Source organism: Amblyomma maculatum, chromosome 1 (genome assembly GCF_055883805.1).
Source record: "Amblyomma maculatum isolate TAMU_Amacu chromosome 1, ASM5588380v1, whole genome shotgun sequence".
Taxonomy (NCBI): domain Eukaryota; kingdom Metazoa; phylum Arthropoda; class Arachnida; order Ixodida; family Ixodidae; genus Amblyomma; species Amblyomma maculatum.
The window spans coordinates 363,547,444-363,566,577 of NC_139344.1; the positions used below are offsets into that span (position 1 = coordinate 363,547,444).

At 44.2% G+C, this 19,134-nt stretch overlaps 1 protein-coding gene across 2 annotated transcripts; it reads left to right on the forward strand.

Moving 5' to 3' along the window:
• The first annotated feature begins 7,751 nt into the window (after nt 1-7,751).
• LOC146207983 (uncharacterized) lies at nt 7,752-16,706 on the forward strand. Of its 2 annotated transcripts, XM_084587196.1 has the most exons (5): nt 7,758-7,874; nt 10,808-10,959; nt 14,458-14,525; nt 15,201-15,281; nt 16,528-16,706. In XM_084587196.1, the coding sequence occupies exons 1-5, from the start codon at nt 7,758-7,760 to the stop codon at nt 16,668-16,670; spliced, it is 561 nt and encodes a 186-aa protein (XP_084443322.1). In that variant the 3' UTR covers nt 16,671-16,706. The 2 variants fall into 2 exon arrangements, with proteins under 2 accessions (XP_084443323.1, XP_084443322.1); XM_084587197.1 differs by lacking the exon at nt 10,808-10,959 and having other exon boundaries at nt 7,752-7,874.
• Nucleotides 16,707-19,134: the final 2,428 nt, after the last annotated feature.

Genomic DNA, 19,134 nt, shown 5'->3' on the forward strand with positions numbered 1-19,134 from the left:
TTCCTCTCGAGCGTAGCCACTCGCGTGCTCCTGTACGGGAATCTAGCTTGCGGCTGTGGAAATCGGTGACAACCTGCGCTGCCGAACTGCTTGTGCCGAGCTGCTTTGCTGATGTTTTGTGCCGTCGTTTCTGGCTCGGATGATGCATACACATGAGATAAAATCCGTGAACGATACGCATTGGCGAAAAGAATAAAAAAAAGCACTGCCCTACCCTTTTTGTTAATCTCTATCCTTAAGATTCGTGGACGAATAACTTCTGCTCACCAGTAATTCCATATCCAAACCCTGTAGCGATTATCAGTTCGTGCTCTCACCGATGACATGTGTACATTTCATTCGTTATGCACCACAAGAGATTCCTCTCGCCGACCATAATGAAAGCGCTCCTATCTAAAAACGAAGACATGTTTGCCCGCCTGAACTAGCAAGCTTGTCTGCCAGCATCCACCCAGAGTCGTTCCTATCGTGTCAACTCCGCGAAGAGACCGGCCGCCAATGGTGAAATCGCAGGAGACGGTACTAAAGCTACTGACAACGGAGACCGGGTCGTTCGGGCTACTGTCGCACACAATTCCGAGTGGTCAAGAAACTGAAGAAACGGGAGGCTGAGGAAGACGCGAGTTAAGGTTGAAAGCTATGCAAACGCAGACGGGAAGAGAAAAGCAGAGATTGATGAATGCATTGGCGACGCTCGGGAAAACAGGCGCAACAACCGGAAATCTGCGACCTGAGTGTCACCCAATGACGTTTCACCGGCGGGGCGGAGTTCCTGAGCTGTTTTCTTTTTTTTTTTTAGGTGTCCCAGAGTGTTCAGTTGAGGGGGGAGAGCAGGAGCTCCATTTTTAATCGCCGATATTTCCAGTGGTAATGAAGCTGGCCGAAAAATTCTTGCGATGAATTGACTTTTTAGGGAGTTCCTACATCTCGACCGATTCGCTTTAACTCATTTAAGGCATTTCATAGCCCTTTGTTATGACTCGCCATCGCATGTGCCATCGACATTCGCCATCGAAACGTGGAGGCTAACAAAGAGAGTTCTACTTAAGTTGAGGACAACCCAGAGGGCTATGGAACGAGAAATGGTAGGGGTAACATTAAGAGATGGGAAGCGTGCAGAGTGGGTCAGAGAAATAACTCAAGTTACTGACTAGTGGAAATTATGAAGAGGAAATGGGCATGGACAGGACATGTAGTGCGAAGAGAGGATAACCGATGGTCGCTTAGGGTAACAAACTGGATTCCAAGTGAAGGAAAGCATAGCAGGGGGCGGCAGAAAGTTAGGTGGGCGGATGAAGTTATAAGAAGCTCACAGGGCTCAAGGGGATGCAGCTAGCACAGAACCGGGTTAAGTGGAGAAATATGGGAGAGGTCTTCGCCCTGCAGTGGATATAGTCAGGCTGATGATGATGATGATGATTAAAAAAGCAATCGACACAATAATCAATTACCAACAATATGATTAGTATATTGTTATAACGTGCTGTGGAGTACTTTGTTTTGTTTTCTGACAAAAAAAAATAAACAAAGAAAATAGTGAGCAAGCATGAATATCTTAGCAAGTTTACATGAAACACGTCACACGTGACAGTACATCAGAAATAGATTACTTCGTAAAAGTAGAAGCTGTAAGCACGTTTCCTCTCTGCTTCCATCGTGGAAAGCTCATTTCACTATAATTGCAGATATCACATAGTGGTAGACAAACAGGCATTGTTTTGGGTGTGGAGACGAGTAACATATACAAGTCCTTGTCTGGTCTACACAAATATATTTGGCAGGACTCACTCAGCTAGGCGGGAGTGCGCGTTCTTGACGGGCGTGCTCACTGTCTTCTGGGGACCGCACCAGGATGGTATGCTATAACCCACCCCTCTAGCCACGAAGCCATGAACGAAGGGTTAATGGCGAAAAGCGGATACTGTTGGTGCGGAACATACACTGCGAGGGCTGGCACGTTCGGGAGGACATGAATAGCACAGTTGGCGATGAGGTCTGAGTCAAGGTGGCCATGTTTTAGATAGCCGATGGATATCGCAGCCATTGATTCATAGTAGCATGTGGTTAGGAGAACGCCGGAGCACCTCGAACGGATCATCGCATCGTTGCCGTAAGGGTGGACGTGCGGCGTCATGGCGAAAAAGACGTGAGTGCACCATTGAAGGTTGGCAGGGCGTGGACACGATGAGAATACTGGTGCTGGCGTGGTAGAATAATGACAGTACTCATAGCGCTACGTAGACGGCAGGCGTAATCTGTGACATTGTGACGTCAGCAGGCGTGGGCGGCGAGGTCTCGAATTCCCCAGGGAAACAGAGAGTAGTGCTAAAGGTTAGCTCTGCTGCACAAGTAGAAGAGTCACTGCGAAATGCGGTGCAGAGCCGCAGAACGAAAGGTATACGCACTCAATCGATGGCGAAGGGAAAGCGGACGCCATGAGTGAAGCTTTCAACTGCGATGAAAACGCTCAATGACACCGATGGAAATCGGGAGGCTAGAGGTCTTCTTGATGTGACTGAAGGCAAGGAGCCGAGATAAGTTGCAAAATAATATGGAGTCAAATTGACGACCATGATCAGTCGCAATGGTGGAAGGACAACCATAGGGGCTTATCCAGGTGTGATGTGCGCTCTTGCGATCTACTCCGCCCTAGAAGGGGCATCGCTTCAGATCATCTTGTGATACTTTTAGTGTAGGTCTCCAGGAAGCGGTGTTTCCCGCAGGGAAGAAGGGGGCAGCCAATACCGACGTGCAAGTAGTAAAAGCGGGATACCGGGCGCACACGATTAGGAGCAAATTATTCGTATGCTTTGACAGCTTGTTTTAGAGACAAACACTCACGTATATAACAAGCGACATGACCATTGTTTCCTTCCCGTGTGTGCCGCGAAATGGGGGAGGGTTTAGATGTGTGGCGCTGATTACTGAGCTCTCTTCAGTTTTAATAGGTTTCCTTCTTAATGCATACCGACGCAACCAGAGTTAAATTTGGAGCTGTTCTTGTCCAGCGGTGCGACGTCAAGGAGCTAGTTGCAGCGTACGCGAGTAGCTCCCTTAGCAAGCCGGAGCGGAAATCTATTGACGCAGAATAGGAATGCCTCGCTGTCGTTTTCACCCCCAACGCTTTCGATTAAATCTTTATGAACACCAGTTTACTGTTGTCTCTGGTTACTTAGCCTCAAGGACCCGTGTGGGCCGCCTTGCACGATGGACCCTGCAGCAACAAGAGTTTGACTTCGCAGCTGCTTAAAAAATTTGCCGTAAGCACGCTGACGCAGACTGTCTTTTGCGCCTGCCCCTCGTTGCACAGTGTCTAACGCCGATGGTTTCGAGAAATGCGTCGCGTCGGTGTCACCGACTTTTCCTGATATCCCGACGTTTATTGTATAGAAAAGCAAATGGATTTTTGTCTTCGCTGCTGCTCAAGTTTGATCAGGTGCACGTCAATTTTGTGTGCGTTATCGCTTCCTCGTGAAGAAAAACTACCCCTCTTCGGGCCCTCGCTTCTTCCTTGCTGTCGGATAGTTGGCGTGAACAACCAAACTCGATATTATGAGACGGCAGCCATTCCCGTGGCCCACGCGTAAGAAACTTCCTGCGTTATGCATCGGGCGATAGATATGCGCCACGTATTACCACGAGTTAATATTAGCGACTATGGCCGCCAGTTTTCCGCCGACGTTGGGGTGAGATGCTCCAATTATGTGCTTGTCATTTCCTTCATTCATCGCCTTATCATCCTCAAACCAACGGCCTAACCAAACGCACCAATTGTACGATTACTAAATGCTACACACGTACTTACATCGATGCAAATCACAAGAACTCGGATAGCGTCCTACCGTTCATTATCTCTGCTTTTAATACTGACTGTCGTGATACCGCTGCTTTCATCCCTTTCTTTCTGCTCTTCGGTATACACCCACGATATACCTTGGACACTATCCTCCAATTTTCTGCCAGTAGTAAGTAATGAATATCCCTCTGTAGCTAATACAATCCGCTTTTCTGTAGAAGCCCGCCGGTTTGCCCGCCTTTGCATCCTAGCGTCGATAACTCGAAAGCATGGTACGATACCCGCGACAATCATATCACTTACCAACCCGGAAATCTGATCTTGCTATGGCGACCTATCTGGAAGCGAGGTCGGTCACAAAAGCTGCTGTGCCACTACGATGGACCATTTTTCGTCCTTGCCCTCCTCAGGAGCTCAATTATCGCATCGCGCGCTTCACCACAAGTGGCCGTCGTTATGCGGAAAGTGAAGTCGCACATTTTGTTCACGCGACGCTGTTTAAGTCACACAGATGGCTTCGGCTGTGTAGGGGAAAGTGCTACGCCCAGAAACAGGGAAAGGGGAAGGTCATGATGACGAATAAGCGGCTCGTGCTGGCACTAACTAGCGGACTCAGCTGATTTTCGACGTTTGTGCTCCGACCAATAAAACCTCGCTCGCCACAATATATATAGTATAGCTATTCTCAGAATGAAGTGTGGTGTTAATGGCGCTCAACGTGTGCTCTTGAAGGCGAAGATTAAGCATCCCTCCATAAGGCGCGGTTATACTCCTGCGCAGCGCGCCGCACGGCTACGGGGCGTCGCCCAAAACGCGACCGTTTACACACCAGTGGCCCTCAACACTAGCGAGTTCGGCGGCTTCCGGCGGGGTCCGACGGCGCCCAGTGCCGAATGAAACGCGTTGCACTCGGCATCGTTGCGTGAGTTTTACAACTAAGCAGCGCAGCATTTCTGAGGAGATGTTCCAACTAACTCAGTCTCAAGCACTGCTTAGCAAGCATTACAGTTTGGTAGTGAAAACTACATTTTCGATCAAGAAAATGTCAATTCTCGGCGTACCTTATTGGTGACGGCGTTTAATTCTTCAGAGGCACCAGAGACGTTAAAACAAAATCAATTACAATTGCAATTTAAGAGTTCCTATTCGAGTTTTTCGTCAGGTTTCATCGGAGGCGTTCGTTCTACAGCAATAGAAGTGAGCGTCATGAATTTACCGGACTGCGGCATTTAGGCATCTGGGTTCCCTTTAGTTCATTAGCCTTTCAGGACATAATATTTCTACAGCACCTGCGGAAAATAAATGTGGCTTTCAAATTTGACGCTCAACTGAAATTGGGTCACTCCTCGACGTTACACGTGGAGAATGCTATATCAAAATAAAAGTTCGTTCAACCATCCCCATTTTACAAGAGACAAAAGCGGAAATTTACGAGCCGGCTCCGTGATTCTTGATTAATGACTCTGGCAGTAAGTGGACACCCAGATTCAGGGAGACAAATTGATATGGCAAATTCTGCGGGCTCTGTGTCGCCGTTAATTCGTCCTTAAACCTGGGAAGGACGGGAAAAACTAGCAGCGCTAGAGAAGCAACTGAATAGGTAGTTATCCCGTCCAAACGGACATGCAGTGCGTTAAAATGAGAGTTTGAAAGCATATGCGCAAGATAATTGCGCAGGGAGGAACAAGGTTCCAAAAACGTTACAAAGATTAGAATATAACTGCGGATTGTACGTTTTCTTTCTTTTTTCTGTGCATAACAAATATTCTTATACACCTGTTTACCAAAAACTTTGAATCTATATCCTAGCGTATGACCAGTAGATAAACTTTTATTTTATATTTGATATTAAAAGACATGATGTAAGCTTTCTAGCTTATTTTAGGACCGTGATTAGTTCCAGAGTCTACTGATCAAAATTAGCACATTAAAATTTGGGAACCCGTACAAAAACTTGGTCGCCAGCAGATATTTTTTAATTTTTGCATGGGCTATATAAGGTTAACCATGCAACTGGTACCGCCGTTGTGTTAATGATTAATTGGCCATAATGTTTTAATGTGTAGTTTTCTAAGCCACTGTTATCACATAGCACATGAATGTTCTATAGTATTCTAAATTTCCTGATAAGAGCGAGGGCTTTGATCATGTTCTAATCACCGCCTAAGCAATTTTCCTCGAAGGACGTCTTCTGCTTTACATATAACGTTGATATATTCTTATTAAAATATGTTTTGTCTTTTGCACTAACCCACCTAGCCTCTTTATTGAACAATCCTCATCGGTTATCAGCCCATACAGTAAATATACATCACGTAAAGCTACAAAAGTTCTTTGACAAACAGTGCAATGTTCATCTAGCCGTCGTCTTCCAATCATGCAATTTCAAACCAGAGTATGAACCAAAGGTCAGCGAAAAACGTTTTAAGCAGGAGCAGGGACACTATCGCCCGTGAGTTGCTCGAATCGTCTTATATTAAAAGGCTGGGATCAGACTGCATCAGTGACATCTCAGTATCACTTTTAGTGGAGGAAGTCGTCTTCTCAATCTGATTAGAGAGGAATGGCCTAATCTGATAGTGGCAATTCGCCGCCGGTGTTGAGGCATTTGTGATTGTTTATTTCGTAAATTGTTTATGCGCATTTGCAAAATTGTTTCATTTTTTGTTTTTTCGAAGAATTGTGACTGCATGGAGTTCAGCGCCCGTTATTTTCGTGTCTACTTGTGAAATCGTCTTTGTGAGCGCTGAGGAACCTTTTCTGTTATACAGCGCTAAGTGATACCCCATTTGATGTGATGTGAACAAAAAGAAAGCATACAGCAGGCACCATATGTCATCAATGCTACAACGTATGCGAGAATGTTACCTATTGCGCATGAGAACAATAAGTCATTTGGCTAGTTCACAATATTCGTTACTCAAGGCGAACTAGGGACACCATCCGGCCCCTTTTTTTTTCAAGTGGTGAGGGCGGTTATGAACTAAATATCCTTGCCGACTTGAATGCATCTAGAAGGTTGATTGGGTTGCGGTCTACACGCGGCGTCATCTGATGTCCATGAGCTGTTTGACTAAGAGCGTTCACTGGAATGCACGGAGCCATAAAACTTCAATATTCAGTCAAATTCATGGCCGATGTGATACTGTTATGGCTGATCGCAGTTAGCAGGCTACACTGCCGAGTATTGATTTGTCGGAAGATGATTGGTCGAATTTTCGCATTACGTCACGAAATTAAGTAGTACGTATAAGTGTCGGCAGGATGGCTTGCCGATGCAGGTCTCATAGTCGAGCGTCGATAGGATGCCCGAGTTTGTGACTTGATGAGATAACCTACCAAGCTTACACAGGCATTGAGAGACGAGAGTCTGAAGATACTGTGGGGACGTTGTATGGCGTCGTGGAGTCATTAATAAAAAAAGAATAAGCCAGAGTTATCATTTTTGGATGCAGTGAACGGAGGCAATAGCAGCAACATCGCCTGCAATACCATTGAAAATCACTCCAAACTGGTTGTAAAGTCCTCAGTATACTTAAGTTTATCTGCTATATACAATGCAGCTACTTTCTATCATGATGTGCTTGGTTGGAAAAAGTCATTGCCTCTTGGCCAACAAAAAAAAATTACAAAAACCGAACGTAATAGGAGTTACACCACATGGGCAGCTAAATACGAAAACTGAAGTCCGAAGCTTTATTTTTCACTGCTTGTCTTTAAGCCGTGAGGTGAACAGTTGATACCAGGCTCACAATGAGACCTCTAGGTTCACTCCCCGCTGTATGAAGTCTGTGTAAAGCAGCGCTAAACCTGAGCGACAGGCTGTCCATCTTTTACGTCATATTGCGTACAGGTGGTCAAAAATTTGTAGGTTTATTGTTGCGTTCTTTTTCAATTAGACTCGTTTTTGAGCGTATAAAAATGACTCGGCTATTTGATTATTTTTGAAGCAGCAGCCAGCATGAACAGTTTTGCAGCTTTCGTTTTGCCCTCTGTGGCTACGTTTCTCCTGGTAGCGACCACCGAAGGAGTGAGAGGGCCAAACCTACTTAAACGCGATGTTCCAGATGCCTTTCAAGTAAGACCTGTTTAATAGTAAAAACTACCGTCTCTAATTTGCATTCCACATGTTGTTATTATCAGTGTGGCGAATATTATTTGTTCTTGTAGGTACTGAGACTGCCGCACAGCTTCTTACATTGGTTATTTTGCAGAAAATTCCGCGATGACATCATATTGCTCTGATGCCTGAGAATAAAAAAAATTATCCAAAATATTCAGACTCAAGGTCTTAGCATCTACAGGAAGTTTCTCTGCAGTAAATTCGCTTTGGTTTATCTGGCCTCAAACACATTTCTTATTTTTGTTAGTTGTGGTGAAGTACATACGATTGCCTTCGCCCTTCAGCAACATTAAAACTGTGGCAGAGTGTTTTACAATGCGCCCAGGAAAGTAGGTGAATTTATGTCAATCTAATTTGATGGAAATGCGTATAAAAATAAAGCAGTTCAGGTTTTCCGATTATTTACGCTTACAAATTTCCCCTAAATATGTGAAACTCTCTGATGTTAATGACATACTTGGAATTAATCCAAACATCTGAAAAAAACAAAGCCCAATTTTTATTATTTTACAAAAAGTGCTCTCGGGTGAGAGTAAATATGCAGCAAATATGCGTTGTATAAATATATAAAGGATCGACAGCAGGTACGAGAACGCGTGGTGGGACTCATTCTGTACTACAGCCTTGCCGCGCTGGAGCAGTGAATAGGGCGCTCGACTGTTGTACCCAAGGATGTGGGGCAGAATCGCGGCATTGGTCGTTGCTTTTAGCCGGGTCGAAAATAAAGGTGTTCTGTGTGATGACAGCCGTTAAAGAACCTCAGATGGCTGAAATATCCGGAGCCCTTCATTATGGCGTGTTTCGTAGCCTGAGTTGCTTCGGGACCGAACCATAATGGACAACATAAAAAAAAAATAGAGAGGGATGAGAGGGATGTTGTATGCATACGTGGAAAAGCAGCTGACTGAAACGGGGCGCAAGGTCAGTTTTCTTAAGCCGCTTAGAAGATTGGACGCACCACATACAGACACAAAAGCATTTCCTATGATATTGGTGGTACTTCTAATCTTCGTAGAGACATCCCAAAAAGAACAAAACATGCTTTCTCTTGAGGACACTATAGTTGTTTAATACCCAGAAAACCTGAGCACGCTATTTCCTGATTTTGGACGACTGGTCTTCATCGCCGTGAAATCACACTCACGGAATTTAACCGTCCACGCAACTTGTGCTTGGGCTACAAGATTGAACTATTCGCGCAGTTGTCTATTATGCTACACTCGTGCTTTCAAACTTCCTCATTTATAACGCTAAGGATAAGTCTTTGCTAGAAACGCAACGAACATGCTTCTATTGTAGAGGACCCTGTACGGCAATTATTAACCGTCAAATTAGAGAAAATCGACAATAGAGCAGTAAGGTACGTCTTGGGCAGATACGGACGAAGTGATAATTGTAAAGTAATAAAAAATGACTTGTAATGCGAAAAAAATCTTGCTTCTCGTAGAAGGAAGCCGAGACTAAAGTTCCTGTGCCAAATATTTCCCAGAAAATTTATGAATTATGGTGAAAGATATGCTAAGATCACTTATATGTTTCTAAACCAGGAACATTCCTGTAAAATTCATGCTCCTGGATGAACTTGTTTCCAGATCTGTTTTGCTTTAAACTGCGCAACAGTAAAACCAGCTTTCGGAATTAAGTTGGCTGCGCAAACGAAGGTATTAGGGTTCCCTGTAAAACTGTAGCCTCCCTGTTATAACGCCTTCAAGGAAAGCGGGGTAGTTCTTGAATAAAGAAAAAGGAAAGTAAAAGTTTATGCACTGCTTCTGTTTTGTCACGCCCCTTGACCAGTTGGCCATATCATGGCATGAGCGTTTGCCATAAAGCCGTGGAAGCGATAACCACAAAGAGCTTAGCAGCCGTCGCTTCAAGAGCTTCGTGGTTCTAATTATGCTCTTGATACGACATACTGGGCAAAGTTCTGGCCGTCACAACATCGACGCAGAGGCTATATGTTGCAAGAAGGCAATCATAGGAGGATTCATCCAACTATCACTTCTTTCAAAGTAATGGTCCCTGGGACGAGGTGTGCTTTTGCTACACACGAGTAGAGTGCTCATACAACCTCACAATCAATTCACATCGTGCCTCATTATAGTGCTAAGGAGAGCCACGTGATGTGGGGCATGGCCCACCGAGGTGGCGTCTTTACCTGCTTTTTCTTTGAAGATGGAATGAAAGAGTTTTAATACATTTCCATGCTGAAAGGCGGCAGCGTGTGTTTTACTTCCTACTACAAAACGAAGTTTCGCACTCATAGTTCGAATTTTGTAGCGAGAGTTACATTGGCCACATTCTCACCATTTCGCCGCCGCGCCTGTCCGTGGCTGTCCGAAGAGTGAAGAAGAAGAAGAAAACGGGAGAAGAAGAAGAAGTAGTAGTAATGGGAGGCGGTGGCTGGCAGCTGACATGGCCGAGCACTAACTGGACGTAGAGCTTCCTCACATTACGTTTGGCAGGAACTGCAAACTCAGGCCAGTCCTTTAAATTGGAATGGCGATAACACAATCAGCCAGGCAAAATCCTTGCATTCACGTTATTCTTAGGCCATGCAGGCATGTTCATACGGCTCGGTTAAAGCGGGGCTTTATAGGTTGGCTGGTAGCTTACGGTATCTCGTCATCGCGAATGTGGGAGTGAAAACATTGAGAAAGAGGTGCCGTAGTGGAGGGCTTCGAACCGCCGTACGATAGAGGCTTTCTCCTCATGAAGATTTAGTGGCAAAAGTGCCCCTTATTGGTACAAGTAAAGCTGCAATCATAGAGTAAATAATGTGCAAAAGCCATGTCTTTACTTTCAAGTCGAACCTAAGCGTAGCCATGCAAACAGCTCTTGCTTAACTCCATGTTTTCCCACAAGCTAAATTACAGTCATTTTTTTTACAGATCTATGCCAATTTTCCCGTCGGTGTTGGGGTCACGGACATAGACAACGATAACATTATGGATTGTTTGTCCGCTAAACGGAAGGATTTTGATCCTGACGCAAAGACAGTTACCTACATATGGTCGTTGAACGGCGACGATGGTAGCAGCAGGTAACGTATTTGAGGGACCGCGTACGCCATATACTTAAATTACAACCCTCAGTAGTTTCGCGGCGTTTTTTAATTACGAAATAAAAGATAGCGTAACAGGTACGTGGGTCGAAACAAATCTGTATGTAGGTTGTTTGTAACACCCTTCAGAGCGTGATGAAAGGCATTTGACCCATAACAGAATTTTAATAATTTTGGATACTTTTTCACGAGAACTACTCCGCAGAATGTGAAAAGTACACTTACTATAATATGATATTATAAAGTAGCGAACACCCACCGGCTTTAAAGTTCTTGTCTTAAGTTATGTGAACCACTCTGAATGTCATCGATAATTTTCATGCATTTAAAGACACCTTTCAGCTAATTCAGCTAAGGCACGACTTCCAATATTCATACACTTTCCAGAAAGTATACGTAGGGCCGACAGTCATGTGTGAGGCACTTTCGTTCCAGTTAGTCACTTGCTAATGGTTGGTAACAGATTGGGGCTTGCTTTGTAGATACTGTCGGCTGAATTGTCCAACGACATATCCGGCTCAGAATACTTCAGCTAAAGAGCGGCACACGGATGAATATTCATCGGTGTTTAATATGTTTTGGTAATTTACGAAATCGTGCGTCCCTCATCGCATCGCAGCTTTGCGTTCCCTTCCCATTGTTAGTCCACAAGTGCGTGGGTCGGATTCGAGTTTAAACGAGCCCGAGCTTGGGCGATTACAGAAAGCGACGGCATTCTCAACACATCCCAGACGTCGCGCGTTGCGTTCACAAAGCTGCAGCAGACACTCGATGAAGGAGGGGAGACGGCGAGTGAGCGGGCTTGGCGTGTAGAGACGCATGGCTTCACAGCTTCCGACGAGCCATAGGTACGGGCACAGCCGATAAATGCGCCATTTCAAAATACAATTGAGGAGAAAAAAGCTTCCTCTGACTCTGTGTAAGTAAAGATCAAGTTTTAGTCAACTTAGAAACTTCAGCTTTTGTTTTTGTATTGGGAACTTTATTGCAATAACTGAAAATATGCGAAACACTGGACCGATAGTTATAAAAGTTAGTGGCCGGTCCAATACAAAAATTACTTTTAGTTCTGCCACAAAGCGCGCAAGGCTGGAAAGTTATTCATGATATACACAGTAGGACACGTTTACAATATGCACCCTACAAAACCAAGAAAAATATATGAGGCTCTTGGAAGAATAATTTAAAATGCATAATACTGTGGAGTACAAGATGCGAAAAGAATGCACAGAAAACAGAGAAATTATGGGTCGATAATTCAAAACACAAGAGTTTGAAGCAAAATTTGATTACACTTATAATGTAGTTTTCAATTAATTTTAAAATTTCTGGCCACTTTTACCTCAATCAGCAGTTCGTTCCATATTTATGCTCCATTGAACTCGATTCGGTGTTCGCCATATACACATTGTTACATTTGGGAAGGTGAAAGTTACAGTTAGATGCTTGCCTTCTATTAAGGGAAGGTAGGGCAAAAAAGCTACGAACGTACGCTGTGAGAATTATTAAAGTATCCCTCTAAGCACCGCCTTTAATTACACGCCGTGACATAAGTAATTGCTCCAGTCATCACCTCCTCTTTTGGATACCTGTTTTCTGATATGCACTTTGTTGTTCGACTATTCACTACTCGCTAAATTTCTGTCTCTACTGTTGTATGCATGCTCAAATCAAAAATGCATAGCATGCAGTCATAAGGTACTACATGATGTGGAAGACTACACGGTATAACTGCAGACTGCTAGGCCGATCCTACCTCCCGAACCCTTCTCCGAGCCTTTTTCCTATCTCATTCCCATCTGCTAGCTTTCGTAGCAGCTATACATCTCTGGGAAAGAGCAGCATATTAGTGCTGCCCATGGGACAGAAAGCAGACGAGCTCTGGGGCCAGAAGCCTCGAACCTGGCAGCAAGCTGCCTCATGCATCAATGACTTTATCACCGCTTTATCGGCGTTTCTACCTGTGGCGGCAACTAACAAAGCTACCACACATTAAATAACCCCGTTGCTAAGCGAGTCATGTGACTTATACGAGGTATGTGGAACTGACAACGCTTATGTGCCAGAACATGTTCGTGATTTTTCGCTCACAGCAAGGAGGGGCGTTTCCTTATAGCGATGTAGTCTTCAGTTGAGGAGCTAGTGCATCGTGATGGGAGCCTGTCAAGCCGCATGATGAGGCTTTTTACTCCCATTCGTTCCTCAAGCATATATATATAATCGTTTGCTTGGAAAGAAAGAAGGAAAGAAAGAAAGGAAAAGAAAGGAAGAAAAAATTTGCCGACGATTACGTTACTTCCTAATGCGAAATTTCAGCGCCGCTCTTCAGCTGTTTCACCTTTTCAATATATTTAGGCAAGGATTTCGAGCAAGACACGTATGTACAATTACAGACAAGTTTTTCACACGTATTCCTTCAAGAAATATTCCACTAACAGTGTTTCGCTGTCACGAAAGAAGCTTCGTGGCCGGAGAAATGAAAATAGCAATAACGTTATCGGGAGGTTGCGGGAGGTAGTGCGTGGGCCCATATGAACGTTGCGCAACGAACATATAGCAGCCGCTGACTGATGCCGCTGGCGCCGCTAGAGAGTGAAGAGAACGTGACTCTGCGTGTCGGCTTGGGAGGTACGCACGGTGACCAGCTGATAGCGAGCGGGCGTTTCGGCAACCAGAGAGCACTCTCGCCGCCACGCAGGAAGAGGGGGGAGTGGGGTATAAGCAGCGACGAACGGGGGAGCGCGAGCAGCAATCAGATAACACGCTTGGTCTGCGCCACGCAAGAAGAGGCCAGGGGGGCTCAGCCGAAAGGGCTGAAAGGGGGCCGGATCTATTATGAGGCCGAGGCCGTCGTTGACGAGAAACACAGGAACGGGCGCCAGAGAGCTGCGATTTAAAGAAAGAAAGAAAGAAAGAAAGAAAGAAAGAAAGAAAGAAAGAAAGAAAGAAAGAAAGAAAGAAAGAAAGAAAGAAAGAAAGAAAGAAAGAAAGAAAGAAAGAAAGAAAGAAAGTTGGCATTGACCAAGGGTGAACTGTTGCTGCTTGGTTTAGCAAGACCACGCTCAAGATCTGTCCACCCACCTCCTAAAGACCTGGTTCGACCCCGGGCCATAATGAATTGCATTTTGATTCAGGCTGTAACTTAACAACGCAAGGATATTTGTACGGCTTGGTAAAAGTGGGTTAAGCAAACGGATAGGGTCAGTTTAAAATTGAACGTTAATTTATAATACCCTCAAGGTACAGATGTATGTTACAGAGGGGAGGGGCGAATACAAGGTATAAAGACGTTATACAGGACAGAAGCGAGTGTAATAATAAAAGGGCTGCAGTTCTGCATTGTGCTAGTTCCTATTCAGTTACCGCTTTTGTTCGAATATAATTGCCTGCACCTATTTTGACGCCTATTGCAGAGACAGTTGGTAGCTATAGTTAATACCTTGCATGAGATTTTCCTATTGCTTCAATACATTGCAGAAAACACGTGGCTTTCCACCATTACGCTGGTGCTACGCCGGATGCCACGAACTTCACTGTGGGAAATGGTAAGAATTTGAAATATGGCTCCTCTCTCGCTCTACTAATTACAGTTACCTATAGACACTAGGAAAAATGAAACTGTTGCCTCTTTATTGTTCCTCACAGAACAACTTTCATGCATGTGGTTGCCATGATGTCGAACTTGTGCTGTTAACATGGAAATAAGTCAATTAGTTCACGTTCTCTTTTATTTATGCACCGCACTCGCCTTACAGGATGCCTCCTAAAGGACCTCAAAGCATACTGAAATTAATGAGTGTACCACAGAAACTAGAAGTTTGTATTATTTTCAGTTCTGTATTTTCTACTTCGTACTGATGCATATGGGAAAGGCATCCTAAAACAAAAACGCGGCACCGTTTTTAATTGGTATGTGTATGTACACTAAGCATTTTTCACATTTTCTAACATTGTTGGGGAATATGCATTTGACGTATTACCTTAATTTACTTATTTGAGGAATGCGCCTGAGAAAATGAATAATAACGTTAATGTGTTGTAGCGCACGGCCGAGGATGGTTTTTCTTATTTTGGTAGCACCAAAATTTTGTTATGTGAATCAAGCTCCTGCATGCATGGTTTGAGGTGTCGCTATTGTTTAACGTGGATGCCATAATTCAGTTCTGCATTCAAAACTTTTTCCTATATTTTCGGGAAATATTTGATATTATTGCATGCAGACTCTAACATGGCAGTGGCGCACTTTCTGTACACCGACTACAAGGACTGTGCCATTCTTGAAATTCCGCACTTTGGAGACGGTAAGCAGCAGCGCGCACTTGTGTTCGTATTACCTCGCGCTCAGTGCATCGCAAAAAGGCCATTTCAAAACGCACTAATACCGAGCGGGCAGACGCTAATATGAGTTGTTGTAACAAGGATGCATCTGGATTTGAAGCAATTCGGCATGGTACCTGCTGCTATAATAAGCAGCTTTCTATGATTCCTAATGAATATGTGTGAATGCTTTATTTAGCCGCTAATCAACTATGGAGCTCGAACACGAAATATTAAAATGTGAGGCATACAATGATAAATATTAGAGGCATTGGCGAACGACAGTCGAGGTGGACAGGAAAATTAATCGAGGCAGTGACATCAGTCTCCTTCAAATTTGTGATGGTAGACTCGACCAGAGGATCTCTTTTGCCGAAAGCTGAAATGATGATATCGCATGTGGCATGCGGCTCCCTAGACAACGTAACTTAATCAAGAGCGGCAGACAGTCACATCGTGTAGTCAATAAAAATATCGCAGTGACAAGGGTTTGCTTGCTTCAGCAAGAAGTATACCTATAGTAACCATTATACGCACTCAGTCGCCGCCTGGAAATTGCTAGAGAGGTACAGCTGCTGCTACAGCTTACTATGATGAGGATTTTATTTCCGTGTTAATAGCAATGCAGTTTTTCGCTTGATTCATGGTAAACATTTAAAACCTCGAGCGATGCTATGATGTACAAAGTACTGATGACACAGCCACTGTTTCCTACTTGCATTACTAACGGTCACTAGAACCGTAGCACATGACTAAACTTATTATTTCTCGAGTATGAATACACCAAAACGAATGATCCGCGGCGCTTTTGGTGGTCAGCATATATAAAAGATGAAGAGTGATTACTTTAAGCAAAGTACGTGGTTTGAAAATTACCTCCCCAACTGGATTTTAAATACAGAACATGAGATAATTCACTATATATTAACTCTAAACTCTACGCAAATATTATTGTTTGTATTCCACACATGAATTAGACATAAGCAAAGAATAGAAATAAGAATCCACATCTCCCTTGGCAGCTTAGTGCAAGTAAACAGATGTTTATTGCTCATGTTTAAAAGAAGACGGAAGCCTGCCTGCAGCCAAGAGTACTGCCTACTGCCGAGAGTAAAACAAAAAAGAGTCATTGACAACGATTCTTGAATTTAATCCGCAAGCATAGAACGTTTTTTTCTGCGTCTCATCGTTAATGCAGAAACCACGTGTTGTTGTTTTTTCGACAACTAGAATGCATCCTCTTCGTGTCGAGAGAGAAAGAGAATGATGTTCCCGAGAGCTGCCTCGAGCAGTTCACTGACACCTGCGGTGAGGCGATCTCCCTTCGCGACAGACACGTCTGTGTTGACGACGACACCGAGGACGAAGACTAATAGTCATCTAGCAGAAAGGATTTCATAGAGGCACAGCCAACCTTCGAGTCTAAGATTACAATATTATCTGCTTGCGCGCGAAGTACTGCACCAGGACTGTATACGCTCGAGAAAATAAAATTATTTATGTGTCTACCTATCTTGTTGACTTGACTCTTAAGCATCAACGTGAAAAGTTGGGCTTTTCACCTTCTCGCTCTGCTTTTTTCTTCTTTTTCGCATTAGCTAGTCCTTAGTGGTCACTGCGAAGCATCATTTTTGCATTTGACTCGCCTCCAACCACGGTCACAGTGTGATGGTGCTGACGGTGGAGTCTTGTTGAATATTTGAATGCACTAACAACATAATCAAGATATGGGACTGTGCAAAACACGAAGACATGGCAATTAGAAGTTTCCATGTGCCTGCGTAATCTGGCAAAAGGAGAGGAGACATATCTTCATCAGAGCAGGAGAATTAAAATATTGCTGGTTGTGTTTATGTAATGTGAATGCCTATTACACCAATCGCTAGTGCATAAGTATTCAGGATGAAATTCTTTCGGGTTATGAGGGCAATTCTTACAATAAATCTCAGTGCTAGATGTAGTAGACGTCTTCTAGCGGACGCGTGCTAGCCATAACAACGAGACCCTTGACCCCCAACCCACGATGCGATAAACCGCCGCCACGTCGGTTTCACATCACGCCTGCGTAAATATACGCCTCTGTAAATATACATTGGTAAGGCAACGCTAAAAACAACCCTGAAGCGAGCAAACGTACGACAAACACGTGTCAATGAATTAAGCCAAAGAAACAGGAAGTCAACACAGAAAGCCCAGAGTAATGTTCTGCTCATCTTGCGTGGCTTCAGGCTCAGAGCTGGAACTGGCTTCAGTGAATGGAGTCACAGCGGTACCCAGTGGTTCATTTAAAGTAACCACAGCAAATACTTTAGATGAAGCGGGGTGAAAACTGGTTTCCGTCGGTGCTGTTCGCCAATGAGTCACACTTGTTCCTAGAAAATTTTCGTTTTTTTTTCTTATAAAAAACCGGCTTCTAATAAAGTAAATTCGCGAAGGAAGCACATTGTGCACACAAATTGTTTTTAGATTTGAGGGAAAACGTGTGAATTACCGATAAACCGTATGAATGGGAACACTTGAATCACTACTCAGATAGAAAACTGAAATGTTGTGTCTAAAACGGGCCCTGCTCAAAGCGAGGAGGCTGCAGCGGATCTTAGTGCGTCCTCATCATGCTTTGCTGCATCGAAGCTGTGCAATAATAACTTGATAGCTCAGGTTTGTCACAAAATGCAATGATGTACATTGCAGCAATATTGGATTTGCAGATAATTTAAGAAGTCGGGCTATTAACGGGTACAGAGGGCAATTTATCGTTTCCTCTGTTGCGACAATCCAGCTATCTTTAAAGTTTTTCTCCAATGAACTGATGTTTTATATATCAGATGGCATCCAGAAACTTTGGGAATAAATTTTTGATCACTTTCAAAGCATACGGGTTTAGTAGGCGAGCTCCTCTCATGTGAGGATGTGCATGAAAGTCAGAGATATGTAAATATGTCGGCATTTGGTATTTGTAGTGCGTACGGGGATCTTGTGGATGAAATTACATCTGAATTAGCTAAGCTGTTTAAATGCGAAAGTATATCACGTTTAATTTTGCTTCCGGTTTGAGGATTGTGTTTCAAGGTCATGCTCCAGAATAACGTCTGCCAAAGCGGTGGCTGCATAATTTAAAAGTAGCACAATAAAATAATTCAGAATCGCTTGGCGCACTTTAAGGAGGGCATTGAAAAAGCCCTCCATTGCAAGGATAGACGTCCATTGCTCTTCCATCGTTCTTACCCGGCTTCTTTTGTGCTTATGAAATTGTGCTCTGACATCTCAGAGGCCGACAAGATTACGCACATTCTCCAAGGAATCGATGACGACGACTTTAAGATCATACTAGCACGAGACCTCCACACCGCCTCAGATGTCACAGCATGTCATATTTTTGACGAGTTACGCAAGCAGAAGGCGCCGACTCGTGAGCACACCACGCATACTGAGTCGCTTTTAGCCCGACGGATGCAGGTAAGCAGACTGCGCTGCTGACGCTGATTAAGAGCTTCATCAAGTGAGAAGTTGCTCTACAGCTCTCCCTCATTTCATCTCAAGAGCCTTCATCGCACCTAGTTCCAAATCTGAGCGAAATTATCACAGAGCAGGTTGTTGGAGCTTTTCCTCAACCCCTCCGCCCTTACCTCTCGCGGCCCCGTCGATATATGCGGCCGTTGCGGCCCGACCACCAGTTACGTAGGCTACTTGCCTATGTTAAGCCTCCGGGCCCCGTTTGAAATCCTGCAGATTTTATTCGACTGTCTGCCCAACTAGCAAACTACAAGTGCACGACTGACTATCGTCCCATTTGGTACTTCTGCGGCTTGCCTGTTCATGTGCTGCGGAATTGCCGTC